General features: G+C 45.6%; 3 protein-coding genes and 1 long non-coding RNA gene across 8 annotated transcripts; 1 reads left to right on the top strand and 3 right to left on the bottom strand.

Moving 5' to 3' along the window:
- Positions 1-258: 258 nt before the first annotated feature.
- On the bottom strand, positions 259-2,984 carry Bacc1 (BPTF associated chromatin complex component 1). 5 transcript variants are annotated; one of them, XM_076869990.1, is made up of 6 exons: positions 2,867-2,984; positions 2,592-2,686; positions 1,910-2,011; positions 1,062-1,252; positions 749-853; positions 259-517 (listed from the first exon to the last, which is right to left on the bottom strand). In XM_076869990.1, exons 1-6 carry the CDS (start codon positions 2,885-2,887, stop codon positions 453-455), a joined length of 579 nt encoding a protein of 192 aa, XP_076726105.1. In that variant the 5' UTR covers positions 2,888-2,984; the 3' UTR covers positions 259-452. The 5 variants fall into 5 exon arrangements, with proteins under 5 accessions (XP_076726105.1, XP_076726106.1, XP_076726109.1 ...); XM_076869991.1 differs by having other exon boundaries at positions 259-513; XM_076869994.1 differs by lacking the exon at positions 749-853.
- A 231-nt stretch (positions 2,985-3,215) lies between these two features.
- On the bottom strand, positions 3,216-5,047 carry Rnasek (ribonuclease K). Its single transcript, XM_076870221.1, has 3 exons — positions 4,847-5,047; positions 4,069-4,145; positions 3,216-3,549 (listed from the first exon to the last, which is right to left on the bottom strand). Exons 1-3 carry the CDS (start codon positions 4,922-4,924, stop codon positions 3,408-3,410), a joined length of 297 nt encoding a protein of 98 aa, XP_076726336.1. The 5' UTR covers positions 4,925-5,047; the 3' UTR covers positions 3,216-3,407.
- A 276-nt stretch (positions 5,048-5,323) lies between these two features.
- Positions 5,324-11,383, top strand: LOC143411010 (uncharacterized). The gene is made up of 3 exons (XR_013092742.1): positions 5,324-5,454; positions 7,306-7,402; positions 10,785-11,383. It is a non-coding gene; the product is annotated as an uncharacterized LOC143411010 (long non-coding RNA).
- On the bottom strand, positions 7,037-18,988 carry LOC143411008 (polyunsaturated fatty acid lipoxygenase ALOX12). The gene is made up of 14 exons (XM_076871868.1): positions 18,851-18,988; positions 18,103-18,304; positions 16,925-17,006; positions 16,699-16,821; positions 16,475-16,578; positions 16,076-16,236; positions 13,292-13,435; positions 12,314-12,523; positions 9,644-9,730; positions 9,242-9,411; positions 8,581-8,702; positions 7,628-7,728; positions 7,335-7,505; positions 7,037-7,216 (listed from the first exon to the last, which is right to left on the bottom strand). Exons 1-14 carry the CDS (start codon positions 18,986-18,988, stop codon positions 7,037-7,039), a joined length of 1,995 nt encoding a protein of 664 aa, XP_076727983.1.
- Between the last annotated feature and the right edge of the window lie 5,533 nt (positions 18,989-24,521).

Below are 24,521 nucleotides of genomic sequence, written 5' to 3'. Positions count from 1 at the left end.
TTTAAAATCTCTAGGATAGTCTCAGGAATACTGACCGCCAGCAACCTTGGGAGTAAGTTCTGGATCCAGAGAGCAAAGTGGAGTCTTTGTTGCCCACACCCAGCTCCCCTGGCTCTAGCAGCACAGAAATATTGGCACTGGGAAGTGAGTCTGCCAATATTGGCTGTGCTGCTCCAGGCAGGGTGGTGAGAACTACTGAGGAGGGGCCGAGCCCTTGAGGGGTAAGGAGAAGTGAAGGAACAGCAGCTGCCAGCACCATGCTGAGAGAGAATCTTTATTTTCTGTATAAAACTGTCCATAAGATGTAAGTCAGGGGTTGAGGGCAGATGATTATCAGGGACAGCCAGGTGACAGTCCTAGCAGCCTTCCTTCCCTCTCATGCAGGCCTCGTTCTGAGTCCCAGGTGATCCACAGGTCCAGGGCGAATAGTGAGAAGGTCAGAGGTGGAAGGCTCAGCAGGAGAGTAGAGGAGCATCAGCAGAGGTTGTGAGAAGGCCAGAATCCAGGGTCAGGCTGTCTGGAACAGGAAGTAAAATGGACAGAGATGGAGCAAGTCCCAAGTAGTTTCCAAGATAACTCCCACCTCTCCAAATACCCTGCTTCTTACTGACCCAGTCCCTGGCACTGTGAGAGCACCTTCCCTTCAAAGCCCCTGAACAAGGGAGATGCTCTTGCTGACACCCACCCCTGCCATCAGGTGAGCACTTCCCCCCAACCCCAGCCAGTGTGGGAGGAGGAAGACTCCTACCCTGGTCGAAGTTGAGTTTCTTGGCTGGAGGAGTTTCTCCTAGCCCTTCAATATCCACCAGGTCACTGTTGGCGTCGGAGTCATTCAGAGCACTGAGTGTCACATCTGGGAGGGGGCATAGGCTAGGTTCTAGGTTCCCTGACTTCTCCCCTCCCCAGTTTTCCAAAGCTTTGTGCTCTACCTCCCCCATTCTGGAAACCACCCTAGGGAGAGAAAGTGAGATCTATCTTTGACCCAGGCCCAATTCTCTCACTGAACCTCAGATGGGACCTTTAACCTGTACCCTAGACAGCAACAACTCCACAGCCCTCACCAGCCTTCTGTTTCTTTATGGGGGGTCCCCCAGACTCTGGGATACTGGAACTGCTGGGTGGAGGGGCAGCTGGAGGAGGCGACAGGACACCAGATGCCACCTTCTTGGGCCCTTTTTTGGGTGATTCAGCTGGAAGGGGGATGCCAGAATCTTCATATACCTTTCGTTTTACAGTGGCCTTTATCTGAGCCCTGAAGAGAAGAGACAGCAGATTAGGGAAGGGGTCAGCAAGCTGAGGGAAAAGGGGAGGGCAGGGGTAATGGGTCACTTTGAAGGAATTCTGGGAGCCCTACATAAGAATCCAGGTTAGGGCCCCAGGCCTCTGGTAGGGCTCTCATTTTTGTGAAGCTCTGTATTCAATTAGGGAGACGGAATGTGAAGAGTGGAGTCCCTGAACTGAGTAGCAGAAAGGCCCATTCCCTAATCCTCTTTTGGGAGAGATGTATTGATGTGTAGTGCCACCAGGTAAGGCTTGGTGATTTAAAGGTAGACTGAGACTTACTAGTAGATCTGGATCAACTATTTCAGAATCACAATACCCCTGGAAAAATGAGAATCTCAAAAGATATATATAAATCACCAGGGATTCCCATTATGAAATACAATAATTGAGTAGCTCAGGCACCTTAAAATAAAATTCTTGGAAGGTTCTGACTACCATGGCATTTTAGGAACTTTTGACCAACTGTGACAATTCTTATATTCTTTCAGTCCTCAAGGGAATGCTAACAAAACTAGCAACACAGTAGGAAAGATGCTGAACTGGGAATTCTGAGGAAGAAGGAATAATGGGTAAGGAGGAAGAAAGCTGCCCACCCCCCCTTTTTCTGCCAGCCACCCTCCCTCACACTGTCCGTTCCTTGATGACACAGCTGATGTGATTAAGATCGTCCCCAAATCGCTTCACAGCAGCCCTCAGCATCTCTATCTCCGTCTCCGTCCACTTCGCACTGTCGGAAGGGGAGAGGTGGGGTAGCAAAAACGGGAGCAGAAGGGAGTGGATCCAGCCCACGGGCTGTGCATTCCACAGCCAATCAGCCTTCTGCCCCCAATCTCTGGGTCCCCTTCCAAGGACACTTAAAAAACAAAAAAACCCTCTGGGGACCCCTCCCCCCACGACATGAAACTGTGTCCATCGCTAGAACACCTTTCTCCTTCATCAAAGTGCAACTGCTGAAGACTGCCCACTGACACTAACTCAACAAGTAGGGGTCTTACAACAGCACCCCTGAATACGGTCTGCAGCAGTCTGATGGAATTTTATATGATTTGGGGTGGGTGGTAGTGGTGGTGGTGGTGGTTTGGTCTGTCAGTTCGCAGCAAGGGACAACTGAAATTATGAGTCAGGTGGTGGACCTGTCTGTATCTTCATCTGTCATTCATTCAACGATAATTTATTAACACCTATTCTGCGCTGTGCCAGGCACAAAGGGAAACTAACATTTGCCCCCGCTCTAGAGAGGATCTGTGTCTGTGACAGAGTCCAAGCGTCCGCGCCCGGCGTCCACGTCCCAGCCTGGGCTCACGTACCCCGCGGGGGAAGAGTCGGCCACGGGATGCAACTGCATCGTCAGTTCTCCAAGCTTCGTGAAGGCGGCGCCGGCCGCAGAGAAGATCTCTCCGACCTGGGGGCGGGGCAGTATTACGGGGGCCGGCGCACAGCCCCGGCGCGGTCCCGCCCGGAGACCCTAGCCCCACCCTAGATGGGCGCCCGCCCCCAGCCCCGCGCGAAAGAGCGGGAGCCAAGCAGGGGGCCCGCCCCTCCTGTGGCCACCAGGGAGCGCTGTCCGCGAGGGAGGTCGAACCTTTGTGGACGCTGACGTCATGGCCCCGCGCACCTCCTCACGGAGACGCTCTGCCGCCGCCACCACGCGAGCTGGGACCACGGAGAGCCGGGCTACTAAGCCGCTCCGGCCCGGGAGCAGGAAGTCCCACCCTCCCCGTAGCTGATTGGCTCAAACCCTGCCGCTCTCTGCCCTACCAACCGCAGGCGCTTAGGCGGCCCGGGCGCTAGGGGGAAGGAGAGGTGGGAGACGTCGCCTCACTTCCGGCCGGCTTCACCACACTTCCTTGGAGTGGTCGGGTCTCTGCAGTTAAAGTCCGACCTCCAGCTTTGGCCCGGCCCGCCCCGTCACTCAAGCACAGACGCGAAGCTTAAGAGAGCAGTTTCTCTTTATTGTGGTACGGTCAAGCCCAGGGGCTGGACGCCAGAGCTTGGAGAACCGGGACTGCAGACTCTCTCCAGGGGGACCCAGTTTTCCAGAGGATACCAGAATGGGTGGGAAGAGACCTGGGATAGGGAGTCTTTAAATAGAGGGAACTGGAGAGGGGAAATTGGACCGTCCTCTAGCGCACCATGTATTCCTTGCGCTTATTGAGCCGAACTTGGCAGAAAGAGAAGCCTCCGAGGAGGAGGTAGAGGCCCGCGGCGATGAAACAGTTGTAGCTGACTTGCTCATAAAGGTTGTAAATTTTCTGAGGGCCATTCCTGAGGGAGGGGATTAAGCAGAGAAGTGTCAGTCATTAAGAAAATCCAACAGTTACCGGGCATTTAGTATGTGTCAGGCACCGTCCCAAGACCTTTTATGTATATTATCTTATTCAGTCTTCTAGATTAAAGGATTTATTCCATTATAATACCCCCTTTGCAAGATGAACCGAGGCACAGAAAGGTGAAGTAACTAAAGAAGCCGCACCTAAACTGGTGGGTTTTAGGAGAGACGCCGAAGCCTGATTTCCGAGACCACTCCTAAATACATTCCATTTTTCTTTTATGGTGCTAGGGATTGAACCCAGCACCATAAAAGAAAGCGCGTAAAGCGGTATTCTACCACGGAGTTACAATCCCCAGCCTCTAACCACATTCTAAATAGAGAAACTCTCCTTTACCAGTACTCCATCAGGGTCCTAAACATCCAGCCTCTGGCAATTTCCCGCTTACAATTCTGACCCTAGGTCCAGCCACTTTTCACCTGCACCTGGCTCCCCCCTACCCCAAACCACTTACTCAAAATCTTTCTCCGTGACGGGAACGTCCTCAATTAACACAGCGGAATGGACGTTGAAAAATATTCCAAGCATTATCTGAAAAAAAGAATATGTAAGTTGTTGAACTCAGGCAACTGTGTTGCTGGTCACTCCCTAAATCCCTTTCATTTCTAAAGTTGACCCAACACCTGTGCCTGGGATTAACCAGAACGAGCTAGTAGTATGAGTGGCTGTAGCCGGATTCGACCTCAGCCACCTGCAACAGGGCGAGAAGTGGGGACACTGAGACGAAAGGCTGGGACAAGGGCGGGAATAGTTAGCAACTCGACTCTCCCAGGAACCAGAGTATACTTCCCAGAGGCGTCATTATCACGGGACAGGGCGGAAGAGGTGAGGGAGAACAGGCACTTCATATTATTTATGGAAGTCGCCGCGGATAAAGTCAAGGTGGGGGGAAGGCCTCAGTTACCTATTTCAGGAAGAGGCACTCCCTTTCCCCTCTTAGTCTCTATCCAACTCATGCATCTCTGAAGACCCCAGCTCTTCTTTTTCTTACCTTAATGGGTCCGCAAATTTACCAGCCCTGGCTCCCAGTCCAGGCTCTAGCCCCAGCACCTTCTCGCTCTAATTCCCTATTTTCTAATCTCAATTCTGTCTCATTCTCCAGCAGCCAGTTATCCCATCAGCCCTTCTAGCCTGTCTGCTGCCTTTTAAGACCTGGGGTTTCCTGGCCTTCCAGCCCTCCAACCCGGGAGCTCCTCGGGCCCGCTCCGACTTCCGTCGGGATGTCCCCTCACCAACATGATCACTCCCCAGGCGCTGAGGACGATGCCGCAGGCGGCCAGCTTGGGCCCACAGCACAAGAGCGATGCCATGAAGAAGGGAACCAGAGATTGCTTGAGTGTGAGTCGAGTGGGAACCTGATGAGAAGAAACCCTGGACGCTCCGGAGTCCAGAGAGCTGGATTTGGGAGCTAGAGCCGCGGAGCGCCGAGGAGAGGGCGTGGCCTCAGGCCCCAACCATCATTCTGGGGGGCGGCAGCGGAGAAGATGGCGCCCTAGGGCCCTTCCGAAACTTCGGTGGGAGGAGGTGGTGTCCAAGACAGAAGCAGAGAATCCAGAGGCGCTTTTTAATCGGTGTGGCTAGGGTTTGAGTATACAAGAGCGAGGGCTTAGGGTTTATTGTTCTCCCTCACACCCCCGCATCTGAATGGAAGTAGCTGACACATCACATGATCAGACTGACGGGTCACGTGACGAGGAACTAGCCTTAACCTTTCGGAAATGCCTGATTCTGGCAGGATCCTGGTCACTTGGGTAACGGGCTGTTAGGATGAGAAGCTTGGACTCCTCTCGTTTCCCCCTAAGACACTTTAGTCTGGGGTGGTCTCTGTGATGCGGAAATAGTAAGTGAGACGTAGAGATTTCTTCCGGAGAGCGCGCGTGTCTATCGCTTTTGTACTCCCCTCTCCCTTTAAAAATGGTTGTTCTGACACAGTGAAAGGAGATAAGAGCCCTCCCGGAGGCCAAAACATGCTGTTGTGCAAGAACGCTTTAAAATTGCTGAGAGTTCTTGGCTTTAGAGATGGTTCTCTTAAACAACAAAGCTTGGGATACTGTATGGTTTTTATCATCTCTCTTGGAATACTGTATACTTTTGGATGTTGAAACCGGGAAAATCTGGGGTTAGAGAAAGTCCAGGGAAAGCAGATTCGATGAGCAAGTTGTGATGGTGAGTAATCCTGCTACAGGTATTGCAGAAAGTAAGTACACAAAAATGTCACTTTGCTGCCCTGTTTACTAGAGAAAGTGATTGTAGGCCCTTTGAGTAAAGTACTACAAGATTTAAAAATATGAGTAGATCGCCCTCTCCCAACTCCAGAATGTTTCTGTATTTCACTAGAGCGATGCAGATTTGTAATTATCATTCAGGAACATAGGGATGTTTGAAGAATGCTTATTTTTTGGGTGCCTGGGTCTGAACACATATTTTTGTTCAAAATTGTTCAAAAATGTGTTAAAATGTGACAAAGAACACATTTTTGCATTAAGTTTGTTGTATCCATTCTACACAGAGCACAGAATAATTGAGAGAGATCATTTTGATGCTGAGACTCCAGAACCAAAGAAACAGTGTCATAGGCTAGAATAACTTTGTGGTATTTTCCCATTTATTTTGTGCATAGTATTATCAAAATTGTTGTGAAAGAGAACTTGGATCCTGGGAAACATAAAGAGATCACTGGGTATTAAAGGACCTAAAAAAGTGGCCTTGAAATATGAGTTTTGTATATCTTTTGTTTGGGACGGTCTAGAAAAGGAAGTCATTTGGGGGCAAAATTTTTTATTCTGGGCTGTTCAGGGAAGTTTGGGGTACATGTCTAAATAGTGGAGTCAGGGTGAAGGGAAAATTGCCAATGAACTGTCAGCAATCTGTGAGTTGGCCACCAAGCATGAAGTCTAGTTCCTGGAAAGGAGAATTAACAGAGGTAGTGAATTTCTTCTATCCCCAAACATGCTCTTGGGTGTTTTGGAAGAAAGGTCAGGGGCTTAGGCTAGTGTACTATATAAGGACCAAGTCCAGTCTGTGGTCTCTGCATGTCCCTCAAGCAAAGTACTTTTTTTTTTGTATTTTTAAATAGTAAAAAAAACAAACTAATATTTTGTGATAATGGAAGTTCATACCTAAGTGTCCATAAATGAATTTTTATTGGAACATACTTAAAATCATTTACTGACATATATCATCTGTGTCTGCTTTCGTGCTACAGTGGGAGAGCTGAGTAATTGTGGCAGGGACTCTGTGGCCTAAATATTGCCTGGCTCTTAAATTTAGTGCTCTCTGGGCTAGTGGTATACTGATAGAAGGTTTAGTTGAGGGAGGAATCAGAGCTGTAGCAACAGAGACTTAGGAAAACATTATATTCAAGATGGACATGTCAGTCTTAAAGCTGATGTGACATCTTTCAGGTGGGGGCACCTTAGGTCTCAGATTGTGACACTGTTCTCTATGCGGCTTGGCTTCAGGTATTCATAAGGCAGGTCAAATTGCTCATTCCGAGCTGTAATCTCATTTTCCAGGTTTTCCAGATCTGTTTGGAATTGGCTTAACACAGCTTTAGCCTGGGGGTCTGAGAAATATTCTTCTTTGTGATGCCCCAGAGGTACCTAAGATGGAACAAAGGATTAGTTTCTAGTCTGAAGACAGAAGCACCTAGAGCCCATTCTCTAACTCTGATTTTCCTTTCCAACTGTAGTTTTCCTCTGCCGAGGGTTCCCTTCTCACCATGTCTGGCTGGCGGCGTCCCAGATGCCACGTGATGGTCATTTGAAGACAGGACTGCCGGATATCAGGTAGTGACCCCATCACTGTGGCCAGTGTCACATCTTCCTTGGTGGTGGGTGGGGGCATCCGCATTGTGCAAGGGGCGTTAGGGACCCAGGCATACCAGTCCAGCTGGGGGAAGAAACTGTAACCCTAGACCCCTGGCACTTAGGGCTTGAATCCCTCTCTCACCCTTTGATCTCCCAAGGTCTAGACACTTGCCTTCAGGGACCTGGGCTTTCAGCTATCCATACCTGGCCCTGGTTGATGGCCCCATGTTGGGCAGTGCATGTGAAGATACACATGGTAAGGAAATGGCAGAGTTGAGCCCGGGACTGGAGAGAGATAGGGAAACCTGGGCAGAAAAGGAACAGGATTTAGAGGCTTCAGTATAATAGGAAAGAAATAAAGGCTGATGCCTTAGTAGGTCTGTATTTTAGAATTGATAGATGTTTGTTTATTTACTTAGGTATGTTTGTGTCAGACATGGATTTCTAGGAAGAGTTTGAGAAAGGCTATTTCTTTATTGGAGATGAAATTGTAGTGTGTGTGTGTGTGTTTGTGTGTGTGTATGTGCGCACACACACACACACATATGCATAGAGGAGTTGAGATAAACTAAGGTACTGTCTAGAGAGAGGACAAGATTGACCAATGAACCTGAGTCCCAAAGATCAGGGAACTAACTTCAGGTTTAACCCACAACATATATAGTATTGAGGTTACATCTGTAAATGACCTTGCACTTTGACATGTATGAAAATACCTGGCTTTTCTGCATGGTGGATAGTAGCAGATAGGAAAAAGGAAGAGAGCCAGGTTGGGTTATTATAGACTTTAGTGGTAAACTTTTCCTATTTATATCTTCAGGCAGTAACTGAATGGGGGTACCACAAAGATAACATGTGAGTCCCAGCATGGACAGAACCCTTCACTGGCTCTGCCCTGGTTGGTTCCTAGGCCGTGGCAGGGCATCTATGACTGAGGTGGGGACAGGAGTAGGGATTGTTGGCCAGGGTCTCTGAGGAGGACAGTCCATGGGTATCTAGAATTTCCCTGAGTCTTAAGATGTGTGACTGGAATTTGGGTACTTTTGTGTGTGGAGGGAGGGATATGATACTGGGTTGGGGTTCTGTCTCAGAGGGACAGGGCTGGGAAAGGGCTCTTGCAGTGTCCGAGGAGCTCCTGTCTTTGAGATGGATCTTACCTCTGTCCTGGGCCTGGCATAGCCCCACCTCTGTGATCTCTCGACACCAGGCCTGCAGCTCAAGGTCCCCCCTAACGATGTCATCCCTCTGGTAGAAGAGGTGGACGATCCCTTCCACATACCTGCCCAGAGAAGGGAGATGATCTCTCTCATGGCAGAGAGCTCCAGTCTCTGACCTCTATTCCTCTATGCTGTGGCCTCAGATCAACTGACTGTCCCTGTACCTGAACAGATCCTATCAGACTTACTTTGGGACATTCTCCAGGGTTTAGTTTAAAAAAATTTTTTTTGAGGTGCTGGGGATGGAAGTAGGGCCTCAGACAGGCTTGGCAAGTGCTCTACCACTGAACTATACTCACAGTCCTCCCCAGGTTTTTGACATACTAGCATAAAGGAAGGAGATGTAGTTTACTAGTTCTAGGTATCCTCTGTGTATGGCTGCTATCCATTATTCCTAGTAAAACCCTGATTCTTCCAGATCCCTCAGTCTCTACACTCACAGCTCTCCTCACCTGTGCACTGCACCCCTATCTCTTAATTTTTAGACCTCACCATCTCTTCATTCTTCCTTTTCTCTCTCTCCCAGCTTTTGCCCCATGCTGACCTGAAGCCAGAGCCCTACCCTCCCTCTCCCACCCATTTTTCAGCTCCTTCTACTCACCGGGCAATGATCTCCCAAAGCTGTAAAGCATCATGGGCATAGAGGGCACTTGGGATTCCCAGCAGGCCCCGGTCAGCCAGGTCATCAGGAGGACAGAGGGAACAGTAGGTCAGCTGAGCCATTGCCCGGTGGAGCAACTGCACATGGCCCCCTCCACCTGTGTTTGCTGCCTGGGATAAGAATTGACAGGGCTTGAGGGAAGGAAGCAGAACCAGAGAATAATAGCCTATTATGCAGGAAGTTCAAGATGGGGTTTATAAATTAAAAGACATGTATATAAAAGGACAGGACTTACAGGTTAAGGGTCAGAACATTCTCATATGTCATCTGGGATACTGAAAATGGCAGAAGATTGCAGAGAGCTGGGTGATTAGGCAGCTCGGTACTGTATTCCTTCCTTACCTGATCAAATAGTCCTCCATCTGAAATGAGCTGGGTCCGGGCCCGGGTGTTGATTTCCAAAGTATAGCGGATATGGGGGACCAGGAGCTGGAGTGGAGGACATTGGAGGGTAGTTAATGGAAGCTATGTTTGGGTCCTTCATTGTAGGGCCTGGCACCCAACATGGTGGTCTGCTCCCTTATTGATGCTTTCATCCCTTTTGCTTCCTTGGTCTGTTTCTCTGATCAGTCTCATGTTCTCTAACTTCCTTGTGAGTCAGGCTCTGGAGCCACTTTGCCTTTATACTAGGCCAAGTTTATAACCTCTCATTTGCAGTCTCCTCATCTGTCAGTAGGGGGCAATAATGGGATCTCTTATCTCAGGGAGCTTTGGTGACATCTGTGATTATGTGAGTGATGTGTGAAGAGTTGATAGAACATCCAGAAATTCTCCAATAATAACTGTTATCATTCTCTTTATTATTCCTACCTTGATTATAGGTGTTCCTTATGAATCAGATCCTTTTGACTTTCTTTTATATTCTACAAACCACATCCTCATACCTTAAACTAGCCTTTCTACATCTCTTTGTCATGTCACTGTTGGTTTTATTTTGTGGGCAGTTTGAGCAAGTAGTTTCAGTAAGAATTACAGGGGCTACATTGATCTACCTGCTTAAAGGAGCAGAGGGGCTGCTGTCAAATCTGTCCCCCCTGCCACCTGGACACTGTTCAGCTACCTCTTTCCTGCTTTTCCTGCCTATTAAAATAGGCTACCTGAGGTTCTGGGATTGTAGCTCAGTGGTAGAATGCTTGCCTAGCATGTGTGAGGCACTGGGTTTGATCTGAGGATCAGACCACATAAAAATAAATAAATAAAATAAAAGCATTATGTCTATCTACAAAAAAAAAAAAAAAAAAAAAAAGCTACCTGAACCTGGGGCCTGCCTTTAACCTCAGCAACTTGGAAGGCTTGAGAAGCATTACAAATTTGAGGTCAGCCTTAGCAACTTAGTGAGACTCTATCTCAAAATAAAAAATTAAAAAGGCTGTGGATGTAGCTCGGTGGTAACCCTGCCACCCACAAAAAAGTACTTGATCCTCACAATGTTTCTTTGTACCTTAGACTTATTTGTCTTCCTTTCTACCCAATTAATTTGCAGGTTTCATCCAATTTTGGTATTTATCTGAATTGTTAATGCTGGACGCAGGAGAAACCCAAGTGATCATTATATTATTAAGGTATCAAAGCAGCTTACATTAGTATGAAACTTTTCAGAAAGTTCATGAAAGATGCTGAATGTCATGGAAGGTCCAAAGTCCACATGAGAGAGAAGATGCCTGAGGACAAACAACTCCTAATAATAATAAATGTAAGAACTAATGTTTTTTGTAGCATGTAGTACATGTTACATGATTGTTTTATGCCATTTTATCCTTTAACAACCCCATGAGGGACATCCTGTTATTCTCATTTAAATATGTAGACATTGGTAAGTACTGAAGCCAGAATTCAGGATTGAGACCCTAGCCATCAAAAGGTGGCCATTTTGATGATTGCAGGCTTCACCCTCCTATGTGTCCTGTAACAACTCAGCTATTTGCCATGGGAAGAAATTGTTAATGGTGAGTGATGACAATGTAAGACTGAGCTAGAGAGGAGAATTATAAGTCTGAATTGAGGTTTCACTTAATAATATTGAGCAGAAGATGATGATGCAGGAGGCATCATGTGACAAATAAATTCCAAGATCCTTTTAAACATACTGGTCTCCATCTTGTCTGTGTTCCAAAGAGGTGACCTTCAGGGGTCACAGCTATATTGACCAAGGTTGGGAGGTCCAGATGGATGTCTTCAGTTGAAACAGTTCAGTTGTTCTCCATACCAAGTGCTTACTTGCATATCTCGCCAATACTTCAAACTCCTTGTTGCTTAAACCAAATACCTCATTTTACCCCCAAACTAGCTTCTTTCAACTTTTCTATTACTCTGGTTCAAAGTTTCTGTCATTTTGTGCCCTTCTCTGCCATGTTCCTTATCTTGAAGTGTCATTGAGATTTTGAGAACATTTTCAAAGCAATTATAAGTCTTACTTAGCTGTCTTCTGCCTAGCAGTAAACACTACGCTGTTTCATAAAATTATAGTATTTCTAGGTCAGTACAGCACATGGCACAAACTATGGGCTCCTATGTGTCACAGAAGCTTGGACTTTTGATTTTTCTCTTTCCAGTCTTGCACCCGGACATGCTACAACTTTTCTGTTTCCTTTTTTTACCATGTTTTTGATTTTTCATTTTTACTCCTGTGTAACGAAGCCACTAGTGCACATCTTTACCTGCTTTACTCTTGGGCTTATCTCCTTGTATTCTGATCTTTTGCTACTTAGCTGACTACTCTCTTGGGGTGGAACATTCTCCATCAGTTTATAGGTTGTCTCTTGTGATTTCAAATTTTAATTCCAGAAATTGTTCTTGGTTGGTTCTTGGGGGCTTCTTCCTGGCAAAATATTAAGTCTCCTAAGGTAGGAATAAAGCCTTTGTATTACTCCATGGTATAAATAAGACTTTTATTTTACTAATGATATTCCATCTATACTGCAAGCTGATTCCTAGGCTGTTAGATCTTTGACAATTTCAGAGGGCTCCCTTATAATGTGTCTGAAGGAGTTAGGATAAGAGTAGAGCCTGTACCTTGAAAACAGGGTGCAGTCCTGGGAGGCACCTCATAGTAGCAACAGCGATGACCTCAGCCACCAAATGAGTGTTCAGCAAATGATACTGGAGCTGGTGCAGTTGGAAATCTGAATTTCGGACCCAGGACTTGGCAAGGAGCCAGGCAAGTGGAGGATCTGATGGCAGGAACAGTGTTGGGGTTGGGAAGCTGGGATTGGGAGGTTGAATCTGGGAGAAAGAAAAATCGAGTATTTATTGAAACTATCAACTTTTGTATGACACGATCAGCATTTCTGAGGAAACAGGTGACTAAGCAAGACTGTTGCCTTCTAGAGGGTTATAATGTAGTAGGAGGAATAAGAATCCTTCCTCTCCTCACTAGCTATGATTTTGTGGTCTTGTTGAATGCAGGAGAAACTGGAAGCAGGGAGTCCAGTAAGGAGGTTCTAGCAGTCTTTTAGGAGAAATAGGATGGGAGTCAGAGCTCAGGTGGCAGAGAGGGAAGCAGAAGTTGGATGCATACAATTATTGACAATGATAATAATTAACTGATTGTTTGATGGGAATAGTGAGAAAAAGGGTTATCCAAGAGAATAGATATTCAGAATTAGAGGATGCTTAGAGATTAAATAATAGTTCAAAAAGTGTGCTCTGAGATGCAGAATCAGCATTACTTTGGAACACCCCCAGACACTAAATCAGAAAGTCTAGTGGTGGCATTGAAGACTCTGTGTTTTAACAAACACTTGAGGTGATTCGGAAGCATACTAATGTTTGACAACTGCTAGGTATGGGATGAGGATTTGAAGAGACCATTATGATTCTTGAATAAGTATTTCCATCAGGTACATTGGGAAGACCAGGCTGTGAGCTGTGACATGAAGATAGGTCTTGGTGTGGATGGGATTTAAGAGGCCAAAGTTAAGGGATTGGGTCCTTAGGAGCAAAGGTTGATGTGAACAGAGAAGTGGGAATGAGATGCTCAGGGGGCCTCACCTGGATGACCATGGGTAACAGCTTCCCATTGGGTTCCATCTTCAGCATGACAAGGGGGGCAGCCAGATACTGCTTCTCTCCTTTGATCACATTGGCTGGAATTCCATCCAGCAGGATAAAGTCAGCCTCAAATAGGGAACCATTCTGGAGAAAGGAGGAATGTATCCATTGCAGAGTTCAAAATCTATTCATAAAGAGAATCAATCTGACAAAAGTAAAAGACCTCTACAATGAAAACTACAGAACACTAAAGAAAGAAATTGAAGAAGACCTTAGAAGATGGAAAGATCTCCCATGTCTTTGGATAGGCAGAATTAATATTGTCAAAATGACCATACTGCCAAAAATGCTATACAGATTTAATGCAATTCCTATTAAAATTCCAGTGACATTCTTCATAGAATAGAAAAAGCAATCATGAAATTCACTTGGAAAAATCAGAGGCTCCAAATAGCCAAAGCAATCCTTAGTGAGAAAAGCAAAGCAGAAGGTATCACAATATCAGACCTTAAGTTATACTACAGAGCTATAGTAACAAAAATGGCATGGTATGGGCACCAAAACAGTCATGAAAACCAATGGAACAGAATAGGAGACACAGATACAAACCCACATAAATAAAGTTATCTCATATTAGACAAAGGCACCATCAACATACATTGGAGAAATGACAACCTATTCAACAAATGGTGCCGGGAAAGCTGGAAATCCATATGTAGTAGAATGAAATTTAACCCGTCTCTCACCCTGCACAAAACTCAAAAAGAGGATTAAGGACCTAGGCTTTAGACCAGAGACTCTGAACCTCCTAGAAGAAAGTGTAGGCCCAACTCTTCATCATGTCAGCTCAAGAACCAACTTCCTCAATAAAACTCCTAAAGTGTAAGAAGTAAAATCTAGAATAACTAAATGGGATGGTATCAAACTAAAAAGCTTCACAGCAAAAGAAATAAACAAGAATGTGAAGAGAGAGCCAACAGAATGGGAGAAAATCATTGCTACTTGCACCTCAGATAAAGCATTAATCTCCAGGATATACAAAGAACTCAAAAAACACCAAAACAGACAAACAAACAAATAACCCAATCAATAAATGAGCAAAGAAACTGAACAGGTACTTCACAGAAGAAGAAATATGAATAGTCAATAAATTTATGAAAAATTTTCAACATCACTAGCAATTAGAAAAATACCAATTAAAACTATAGTGCGATTCCATCTCACTACAGTCATAATGGAAATTATCAAGAATATAACAGTAAATGCTGGTGAGGATGTGGGGACAAAGGAACACAAATTGGATCAACCATTCTGGAAAGCAGTATAGAGATTCCTCAGAAAACTTGGAATGGAGCCACCATTTGACTCAGTTATCCCATTCCTTGGTTTGTAACCAAAGGATGTAAAATCAGTATACTGCAGTGACACAGTCACATCAATGTTTATAATGCTCAATTCACAATAGCTAAGCTATGGAACGAACATAGGTGCCCTTCAACAGGTGAGTGGAAAAAGAAAAGTGGTGTATATATACATAGTGGAATATTACTCAGCCATAAAAAGAATGATGTTATGACTTTTGCCTTTAAATGGATGGGTCTGGAGACTATCATGCTGAGTGAAATAAACCAGGCTGAATGTTCTTTCTGATATATGAATGCTAATACACAGTAAGTGAGGTAGGGAAGAATAGAAGTTCAGCGGATTAGACAAGGGGGGACGAAGGGAAGAAAGGAGGATGGAAATAGAAAAAAAAACAGACTGAATAGGACATAACTTTCGTATGTTCACATATGAAACATGTTACCACCAGTGAAATGAGATACTAATTAGAATAAGTTATATTCCATATATGTATAACATCACAATACACTGTACTATCATGTATGTCTAAAAAGAACAAATAAAAAAATGATATCCCTAAAGGGTCAGGGCAAAGGGCAAAACATTTGAAGACATTCAGTCCAGCTTAGCATCCTGCATCAGTTCCAGAGCCCTATTGGCAGAGCCCTACTGGTCCAATTCCTCTCATTTTAAAGTGAAGAAACAGCCTAGTGAGGGTAGATGTCTTGTGCAGGGATATGTAGTAGCAGATCTGGGTTCAGAACTAGGCCCATTTAATCCAGTGGCATAGGTGTTATCAACCAGGTGGCCAAACCCCTACTCTGTCATCCCCTAATGGTCTGTTCTCTGCTTTTGTCTCCCATCAGCTCAGCCATCCCTCTTCCACTCCCTATATAAATCTTACCTCCTCTGCCAAATATTCCACAGAGCTCCCCCCTGGCTCCCACTACCACTGAATACAGCACACAGGCACGCATTTACACAAGATTCTGCCTGGACTCGGCCTCCTCATGTTCAGTTCATCTGTCCCAAATTCATCTCCTCCCTCATTCCCCAGAAAACCTTCCTGAATTTCTCCATCTGTTGGCACAGGCTTTTTCTTTTCTTTTCTTTTTTTTTTTTTTTTTGTGCCCACGAATACTGGAGTCCAGGACACTGACATCAGCCAGGAATGTCATAGTTCCTCCTAACATCTTTGGCCCCCATCTGTGCCCTGAGGTGCCTCCTATTTCTCTGTTTATGCTGGGAGTTCTTAAAAGTTTTCCCCCCAATACTTGGTCATTTCTAGACTTTTTTTTTTTTTTTCCAACCCCTGAGTCTGCACCAAGAGGCAGCCTCCTTTCCCGTGACTTATCTTTGCCTTCTCATCTTCACCAGTTCTTTCCGCTACACTACTAAGGAGAGAACAATGCTGAGTGTATGTGTTTGTGTGTGGGGTACCTGGAGTTCTTTCTCCAACTGGGCCCGAAGTTCCTCTGTTCCTGAGGGCAGCACCAGCCTGGATGGCAGAGAGGTGGAGCGTCTCAATAGCATGGGGTTGGCGCCATTGAGGAACTGGTAGCCAAAAAAGTCATCCTCCTGCCAGCACTGGTGGATCTTCTCTGTGGGGTGGGAGAGGGGTAGAGGAGGGAGATTACTACTTAGACATCCTTCTCCTTAAGGCCTCAGGGATTCAGACTATCCTGAGTCCCTTTCTTTTCATTCTTGAGGCCTCTGTGAGATCAGAACAGGAACAACATGTTTTTACTTGGCAAGGAGTTGTGGGGGACCTTGAAATACGATGGACGGGCCATCAAAAGGGACCATCAGAGGGTTTAGAGATCTGGGGGAGTCACTGACCAGTCAGGGCACTCTTCTGGCCCCAGAAGATCAGATCAAAGTCTTCCAGGCGGTTCCAGCGGCTCAGGAGGGTGTAAACACGTTTGAGGACCATCTCCAGAGCCCTAGAACATATTTTGGGGCATGAACCCATTGGCTCACGCCTCAGGCCCTCACTATATACCACCATTCTTGGATCTCCCAACTTTGATGCCACTCTGAGCTCCATCCAGCCTTTTTCTCACCCTGCCTTCAGTGCCCATTCGAAGTCTAGCCTCTTCTCCTCATGGAATCTCACATTTGGGTGTAGGTCATCCAAACAGTTTGCAGCTATTGTCAGGGGTATCCCTTCCTTCCAGGTGGCCCAGCTAGAAGTTGGGACAAAGCTTCAGGGAGGGTGTTGAGGTCAGTGATAAGGGCAGGGGCAGGGAAAAGGTGGGACAGTTGGGAGGGCTGTGGATAGGTGATCACCAGTAGATCTGTTGTCTTTCCTTTAGTTCCTTCTCCCGATGCTTCTGGAAGACGTCCAAGCCATTGTCTCCTGCCAGGCGGGCTGGGGAGACAGAAGATTGGCCATGTAGCTTTGGTTCTGTGCTCTCCTCTGCTGGTCCTTAACTTTCTTTTTATCACCAGATTCCATGTTTTCAGTCCTGTTCTATTGCTTTTATCTCTGACTTTCCCTCTCTTGATTGATTCCCTCTCCACATTTATCCCACTGTTAACCAGTCCTATATTCCCAATTTCACTTATTTCAGCCCTTGTTTTTTGCCTGAAGACAAAAATCTCATGTTTGCCACATTTTCTTTTTCCTTAACTCATCTTCTCCTATTTCATTAAGTGAAATTAAGTGACCCTATTTCACTTAATTAAGGTGATAAAATCTTAGTCACCTATATGTCCACACCTATCTGCTGCTAAATATTGGCCTGGCTTATTTCACATGTCTTATACCCAAAGTGCCACATCTTTACCTGTCCCTCAAAGATTGTTTGCTTTAAGGATCTGATTTTATTTTTCTCAGACTTACCATTATAGATTTTTATTTATCGACTTTCTCCAGCTCTTACCTGTACTTAGACTTACTTGTCTCAAGTCATATGTGTCATTTTTCCATCCTTAACCACCTGGTCATCATTTGTCTCTATTTATCTCTCTCTTACTAGTTTCCCATAGTAAAAATTCAACATTTGCTATCCTTATTTATTCCCACCTCACACCAGCTCTCTTAATATCCTATAATTTGTTTCCATAGCTGTCTTCTGCTCACAGGTCACCCCCATCTCCATTCCACAGGCCCCTCACCTGTCCCTACCCTAACTTGTTCTGAGTTAAAGAGAGATCTTCATACTTTGCTTCTCTGTTTTCCTTTATCGTTGCATCTCCTACTCCCTGTCCTCACTTTGGAAGAGGGAATCTCCAGATCACTTACCCCCTCTCCAGTCTCACTTGGAGCATCATATATTTTGAGTAAAACTCAGAGACTTCTTAACTTCTTGCTGTCTTGCATCCTGGAATCCCTACACTTCATGTGTGTCTCCATCTGTCCTTTCTCTAAGCCCCGTCGACCTTCCTCAATCCCATTCTGCCCCGCTGCTCCCAGCACGTTCTGAGGAGTCCTTGTGCCTACTTTCCCCACGCTGCCCTCTCACCTGTGCCCTCGGGCAGGCTCAGGACGCCCTTGCCTTGCACCCAGCGGTAGCACGGGAACGCGGTCTCCGCAGAGGTTCCCGGACACTGCACGGTGATGCGATCGCAGAACCATGCGTCGTCCACCAGTGAGTGCTGTTTGCGCAGTTTCACGAATTGCAATGTGCCTAGGTCCTCCGGACTATCCAGAACAAACTCCTCTTTCTGTGGGAGCCAGACCTGCCAGACTTAGCCGAAGGGACCCAGAGAAGCCGCTTTGAGGGCGGAGCCGGCCCTTTGTGGAACCTCAGTTTATAGGGGCCTCAGAAGACAGCCTCCCTCCCTTCCCCATTTGACCTGCCCCACACTCCGCGCTCCTCGGGAGGGCAGAAGCCCGCAGTGCGCTGCCCTCTGAGACTTGAATTGATGATGGAGCATCATCATCATTTAGTTCATCCCAATCCCTAAGCTGTCACCGAGACGGTACCCGGAGGAGGTTCACAGTCGACCACAGATTGTATGGCTACACTGACCCTGGGGCCATTTGGAGAAGGACTTGGTGGCTGCCAGGACCAGGGTCTGGGTGAGGGAGAAGCCCGGATGGAGCCTATGGCTCCCAACCCTGTTCCTGACTTTGCTCCGGTAATTCTAACTCCGTAGAACTCCCAGCCAGCGCAGTTGCGCAGTCACTGGCCCCCAGTCTCCTGCCACTTTCCCGTGTCTAGTACCCTGCCAGGCTAGGGGCCCGGGGCCCCTCTCTCGTAGGCTGACCTCTCCTCGCACGGGCCGCAGCTGTATCTCCAGCTCTGCTTCTCCGCGCTCCCCGACCAGCCATAGGTGCACGCAGTTGTGTGACCCGGAGAAGAGCCAGGCTCCGGTGGCCACGCGGATGCGGTAACAGTGGCCCATGGCGACCCCAGGAGCTCAGGCGAGGGGAGCTCAGGCGAGGAGAGCCGGGTCCTGAGCGACTCCTGGGACCTCCCAGGGCCGCCGGCGCCGCAGGGCCAGCTCCAGATCTTTAAAGATGGGTCTGCTTCCCCGCCCTCCCAAGTCCCCGCCCCAGACTAGCCTGAACCTGCGATTCAAGCCGCACAGCAGGCTGTGGGGAAGGGCTGTGCCTTTGGGTCGGGTCAGAGTGTGGCTGCTGGAGGCGAAAGGGACCCTGGCCAGGGTGAGGATGAAAGAATGGGTGCGGTGGGGCCTCTCTGGACCTCCTGGGGAGACCTGAGGGTAGGAGCCTCCAGGTTGAACAAGGATGAGGACATTTCCCAGGGACCTGGAGGTCTTTGGGGGTAACTAGGAAAAAGAGGGGTGAGTCTATCTTCCAGGCGGAGGGAAAGTCCATGCTGTTCTGGGTCGGGACCTGCGGAAAGTTTCGGGAAGGTTAGCCTGGGAGGCTGTACTGGTGTCCCCTGGGGATGCTCTGTTGTCAGACCCCTGTGGTCTAGTAAGTCCTCCCAGTCCCTCATCATTACTGCTTTTGAAACATGTCCTTCAATAAGTGACCAGGGCTACTCAAGAGTCTGGAAAACTAACAGCTCAAGACTCCATACCCACTTGTCTCCTTCTGACTCCTCCCTCCAACCTTCCCTTTGCTCAGATGAGTGCAGCTCCTTCACCCTCAGTAGGTTCCACGTTAATTTTTATTCCCAAATTCTCTTCTGGCCTTTCAGGGTCTCAGGGTAGGAAAATCAGGAACAGCAGATGGTCTGGTGCTGGTTAGCGTCTTTGTAAACAGTGAAAGGATGGTACAGGGCTCAGGCTGGTCACCCATCCAGGAATCAATCAGATGAAGTCCATCTGCACATGTCCCTATCTAGATCTTCCTGAACCATTTGACTCACAGCAGATGGGTGTGTCCTGGTGGCTTGGGCTTTCTTGAGGCATACCAAAAAGGTGTGCTGGTTATTGGGGGAATAAATCATGGGGGAGGGGTGTCTAGTCCCACCTTCCAACTTCCAAAGCTTATACCAGTGTCTGGTCCTTCCTGAATACCATTTCCCACCTTCTAGGGCCCATTCCTACCAAATACTTTGTGCTTGGAACAGAGCCATTGGACACCTCCCCCACCCCCAGTTTTCTGGGGCTACCCTATTCTGTAATATCCCAATAAAATGGCTCTCAAATTCTCATTGTTCACGATAGCAGGATCTGGTCTTTTCCACACATATTTTTATGGTTTACTTTTTCTTTCTAAAAAAGAATTTAAAATATATTTATTTCCAAAGTGAGTCCATACTTCAGCCTGATTCTCTGCTGTTTTGTGACTCTTTCTGCCTACCCTAGTATACTGTGAGGGAATTTACAATGGAGGAAAATAATCTAAACTGTGCATAAGCTAAATGAGTTAATATGTTCAAACTTTTAGAACAATGCCTGGCACAAAGTCCTCTGTGTATTAGTTGCTATTAGTTTATTATTTTCAGTGGAATGTCAGCATCACTCCTTCTAGAAATTCCTTTGCCATTCATCACCACATACTGTTTCCCCATGGCCCTGTACAGGCCCCAGCCTCCCACTAGGGTTCTTGACCCCTCAAGACTCCTTCCCCACTTTTTTTTTTCTTTTTTAAGCACACGAACAATGTTGGGAGAATATATTAAAATTTATTTTTTTCTATACCAGGGGATTTGAGCCCAGGGCCTCATATGTGCTAGGCAGACTCTCTACTATTGAACAGTCTAGGGATGATTTATTTTAAAAAAAATTCTAATCTTGAAAACTTCTTCATGCAAGTATCAACAATAGCAGCAACAAACCCGTTATTTTTGAATAAGCCTTAAGTCAGCATGTGAATCACTTCAAAAGCAATTGCTAAGAGATTGTGAAGCCATGAAGAAAGCTAAACAGATAGAACTCATTGCCTACATGTGCTTAAGATAAATTATAATTAATTCTCAAGTAAAATGACTTTATAGTACCATTTTTTACACAAAATGTATCCTAGACTCACCTGGTAATTGGAGTGGCCACCTGTGTTCACTTAATTGACTTAATAGGAGGACAAACTTCTCTTACCTTTATTTTATTTTATTTTATTTTATTTTTCTGGTGGGGGAAGGGTACCAGGGATTGAACTCAGGGCACTCAACCACTGAGCCACATCCCTAGCCTAATTTTTGTGTTTTATTAGAGGCAGGGACTCACTGAGTTACTTAGTGCCTCACTGTTGCTGAGGCTGGCTTTGAACTCGTGATTCTCCTGTCTCAGCCTCCCAAAGCTGCTGTCTTACCCTTATGATAGGAGATAGTTTTGCAACTTAAACAAATTGTTTGACTAAGTTAGGCTCCATTCTCCAATAGAAACTGGGAGATGGAGGCTCTACTTCCCTTGGTGTGTATGTTTCAAAGAGGTTGCTCCCAGCTCCTTGCTTGAGAAAGACATTCCTGTGTAATAAATCTTACAAAAGGCTTATGTATCTTCAAAACAGATTTACACACATTTCACCGAGACAGAAAAGAATATGGTGATTTCCTAAAGCAAATTCTTTCATGAAAAGAAAGAAGGGTGGGGAGAATTTTCTCCCTTATTTTTGATAGAGAAAATGAAGCCTCTTGTTTTAAAAATTTTAAAATTTTATTATTATGCCACAAGAAGAAATGAGGCCTTGATTTTGTCTTGGCTATTTGCATAGGGAAGTCCACACTGGCACAGGTGCAACCAAAGTTAACCTCTCTTTGTCCAGACTTCTATTGCCCTGCTCTCTGCCAGTAGCTCATTACCATATTCCCATTACTTCTCTGCACAGAATAATTTAACTTCTTGATCAAAGCATCTCTCACTAGATTATGCCCCAGGGGGTGGACCTTAGATTTAATAGCCAAAAAGACTTGTTAAAACATTTTCTAAATGTAAGAATAATTTTATCCTTTCCTTTTCTCCTGCTGCCAATATGGCTCAAAATGCAGTCAATTTGGATGATAGTTCTATTGTTTTTCTATTATTGTTTGGAGCCCATGTATGGCATGGGGCTATATAAATTCATATTTGGTCCCTGAGGCCCTTACACATAAACATGGCATTATAAACCATGTAATTTTAAACTGTATAATCACAGAATATGAGTTCGCGGCAGACACATGATCATGTATTTCCAATTAGCAATTTGGGCACCCTACATCCCAGTTTGCAGGAGGCCCAGTACTTCCTTCCTTGAATGCTGTCACTCCTTTCTGAGGCTGTACTACGGTTAGCTGGAGAACCCTTATTTTATGCAACTTAGTGGGCCATTTTCTAGTGCTGCATGGAGGCCTTGCACAGGCCACAACAGTGACATAGACTTGGTTTCCACACTCTTTACACATCCACGCATGATTGTGGTGCTAGGAGCCTGTGCCAGGGCTGTGCCTGGGCTGTGTCTAGCCTTGCCTCCTGAACTTTAGGCTTGGAATTGAGCCTGGTCATTAGACCAGATCACTTTTCTCACAGAGAGTTCCCTTTTGGGATCCAGGTTGTGTGTGTGTGTGTGTGTGTATTTTCCTGCTGGTAGACATCTAAGGAAATCTTAATCTTTCAGAGAGGACTTAATACTGAACAATGTCAAAAAGAATCAGGGTCCCAATCACTTTTCTTTCATGTAGTGTCTTGAACCATTCAATCAAATTTGCTCTCTCTTCCACCTCTGCCAACTCTGGGCACCTAGGGACTGCTGGAGTGAGGAATGGGGATGGACAGGGTGGGAGTGGAAGGGGAACCTTGATGGGCCCAAAACTGGTGCCCAAGTGGGGACACTCAGGCTCAGAGAAGTTTGCCCTCAGAGAGCTGTCTAATTCAGAGAGATGGAGAGAGAGGTAGAGTTAGATATATACATAGATGATAGAGATAGATAGATAGATAGATAGAAAAGCTGTAAGATTATTTTTTTTCTTTATCCTTTGCTGCCTGTTCCCCTTTCCCCTCCTACTCTGCTACCTCAACACCAGCAGGTTTTCCCAGGTCAAGCCCAAGTTTCTATGGATTCATATAATCATCTTCAAACATGAATACAACTTATAGAAATGGTTGGTTTGGGTATTAAAAAAAAAAAATCCCAGCAGCGTGGGAGGCTGAGGCAGGAGGATTGCAAGTTCCAGGCCAGCTTTAGCAACCTAGCAAGACTCTAAGCAACTTAGCAAGACCCTGTCTCAAAAAAAAAAAAAAAAAAAAAACTGGGGATGTGTCTCAGTACTAAGATCGCCTATGGGTTCAATATGCAGCGTGCACATGCACATGCACACAAAAATTTGTACCACACTGTTTACATTTTTCTGGATCTTGCTTTTCTTACTTAAAAGATATATCTATGGAAATTTCTGAAGCTCAATAGTTACACATCTGACTTTTTTTAATTTTTAATTTTTAGATGGACATAATATCTTTATTTTACATTTATGTGGTGCTGAAGATTGAACCCAGTGCCTCATGCATGCTAGGCAAGCATTCTATGACTGAACCACAACCCCAGTCCCCAATCTGACTTCTTTTAAGAAGATGAATGGCATTCCATTATATGACTGCTTTACAGTGTATTCAACTTTGCCTCTGATCCTAAGCATTCAGTTTCCATTTATTTTTACATATACTGAACACTACAAAGAGCATGTGTGTGCCTATATCCTTATGTACTGGTGGTTTTATTTCTATAGGTTAGAGTCCAAGGAAAGGGTGGAAAGAAATAAAGTAAAAAAATTTTGAAAAATATAAACAAACAGCAAAGTGGAGTTGGTTTATGTGTCAGGCATAGGAATATACCCAGAGAAGACATTGACTGCATAGTTCATGTAGTCATGGGATAAGTCAGGGATTTTTAACTGTTAGAAAGGGAGTGTTCATAATAATTATGCTAATTAAAAGTTAAAAGATGATACACTGAAGAGGCTAGAGTGAATCCCTCTAGTAAGATATATGTCTGTCAGCTTTCAGCCACTGTGACCAAATACCTTAGATAAATCAACTTATAGAAAGGAAAGGTTTATTTTGACCCACAGTTTCAGAGGTTCAATTCAAGGTTGGTTGGTTCTATTGTTTTGGGGGCTGTAGTGAGGCAGAACATCATTGCAGGAAGTGTGTGTCAGAGTAAAGCTGCTCACCTCATGGAAGATGGGAAACAAAAAAGAGGAAGAGAGAAAAGGGCCAGGGTCCAATATCCCCTTCAAGGATATGCCCCCAAATGAACTAACTTCCTTTCACTGGGCCCCATTTCCTAAATGTTCTACCACATCCCAATAGTGCTACAGGCTGGTGATCAAGCCTTCAGCACATGGGCCTTTAGGAATATTTAGGATCCAAGCCATAATGCCAGGTTTGCACAGAGCTGAGTGAAATAAGTCCCATTGTTCTTTATTTAGGAGAGTACATTCATTCTATTACATACCTGATATGCTTAGCTCACTTCAAGTTCATGTTCACTTAATAACTTCAGTTGCTCTCATAGGCATTGCAGCATCATTCACAACAGCCAAGA

This window comes from Callospermophilus lateralis, chromosome 11, assembly GCF_048772815.1.
Source record: "Callospermophilus lateralis isolate mCalLat2 chromosome 11, mCalLat2.hap1, whole genome shotgun sequence".
Lineage (NCBI taxonomy): Eukaryota > Metazoa > Chordata > Mammalia > Rodentia > Sciuridae > Callospermophilus > Callospermophilus lateralis.
This window is presented reverse-complemented; position numbering and strand designations above follow the sequence as displayed.

Excerpts from the sequence above, each read along its gene's own strand:
- Bacc1 (XM_076869990.1), bottom strand. The coding sequence starts at position 2,887 with ATGACGTCAGCGTCCACAAAG. Across the intron at positions 2,012-2,591 it reads GCCGACTCTTCCCCCGCGGG|TGCGAAGTGGACGGAGACGG; the intron begins GTACGTGAGCCC and ends CCCTTCCGACAG. Across the intron at positions 1,253-1,909 it reads GTCATCAAGGAACGGACAGT|GGCTCAGATAAAGGCCACTG; the intron begins GTGAGGGAGGGT and ends TCTTCTCTTCAG.
- Rnasek (XM_076870221.1), bottom strand. The coding sequence starts at position 4,924 with ATGGCATCGCTCTTGTGCTGTGGGCCCAAGCTGGCCGCCTGCGGCATC. Across the intron at positions 4,146-4,846 it reads CCTGGGGAGTGATCATGTTG|ATAATGCTTGGAATATTTTT; the intron begins GTGAGGGGACAT and ends TCTTTTTTTCAG. Across the intron at positions 3,550-4,068 it reads GTCACGGAGAAAGATTTTGA|GAATGGCCCTCAGAAAATTT; the intron begins GTAAGTGGTTTG and ends CCCCTCCCTCAG.
- LOC143411008 (XM_076871868.1), bottom strand. The coding sequence starts at position 18,988 with ATGGGCCACTGTTACCGCATCCGCGTGGCCACCGGAGCCTGGCTCTTC. Across the intron at positions 18,305-18,850 it reads TGCGGCCCGTGCGAGGAGAG|AAAGAGGAGTTTGTTCTGGA; the intron begins GTCAGCCTACGA and ends TGGCTCCCACAG. Across the intron at positions 16,579-16,698 it reads GAATGGGCACTGAAGGCAGG|GGCTCTGGAGATGGTCCTCA; the intron begins GTGAGAAAAAGG and ends AATATGTTCTAG.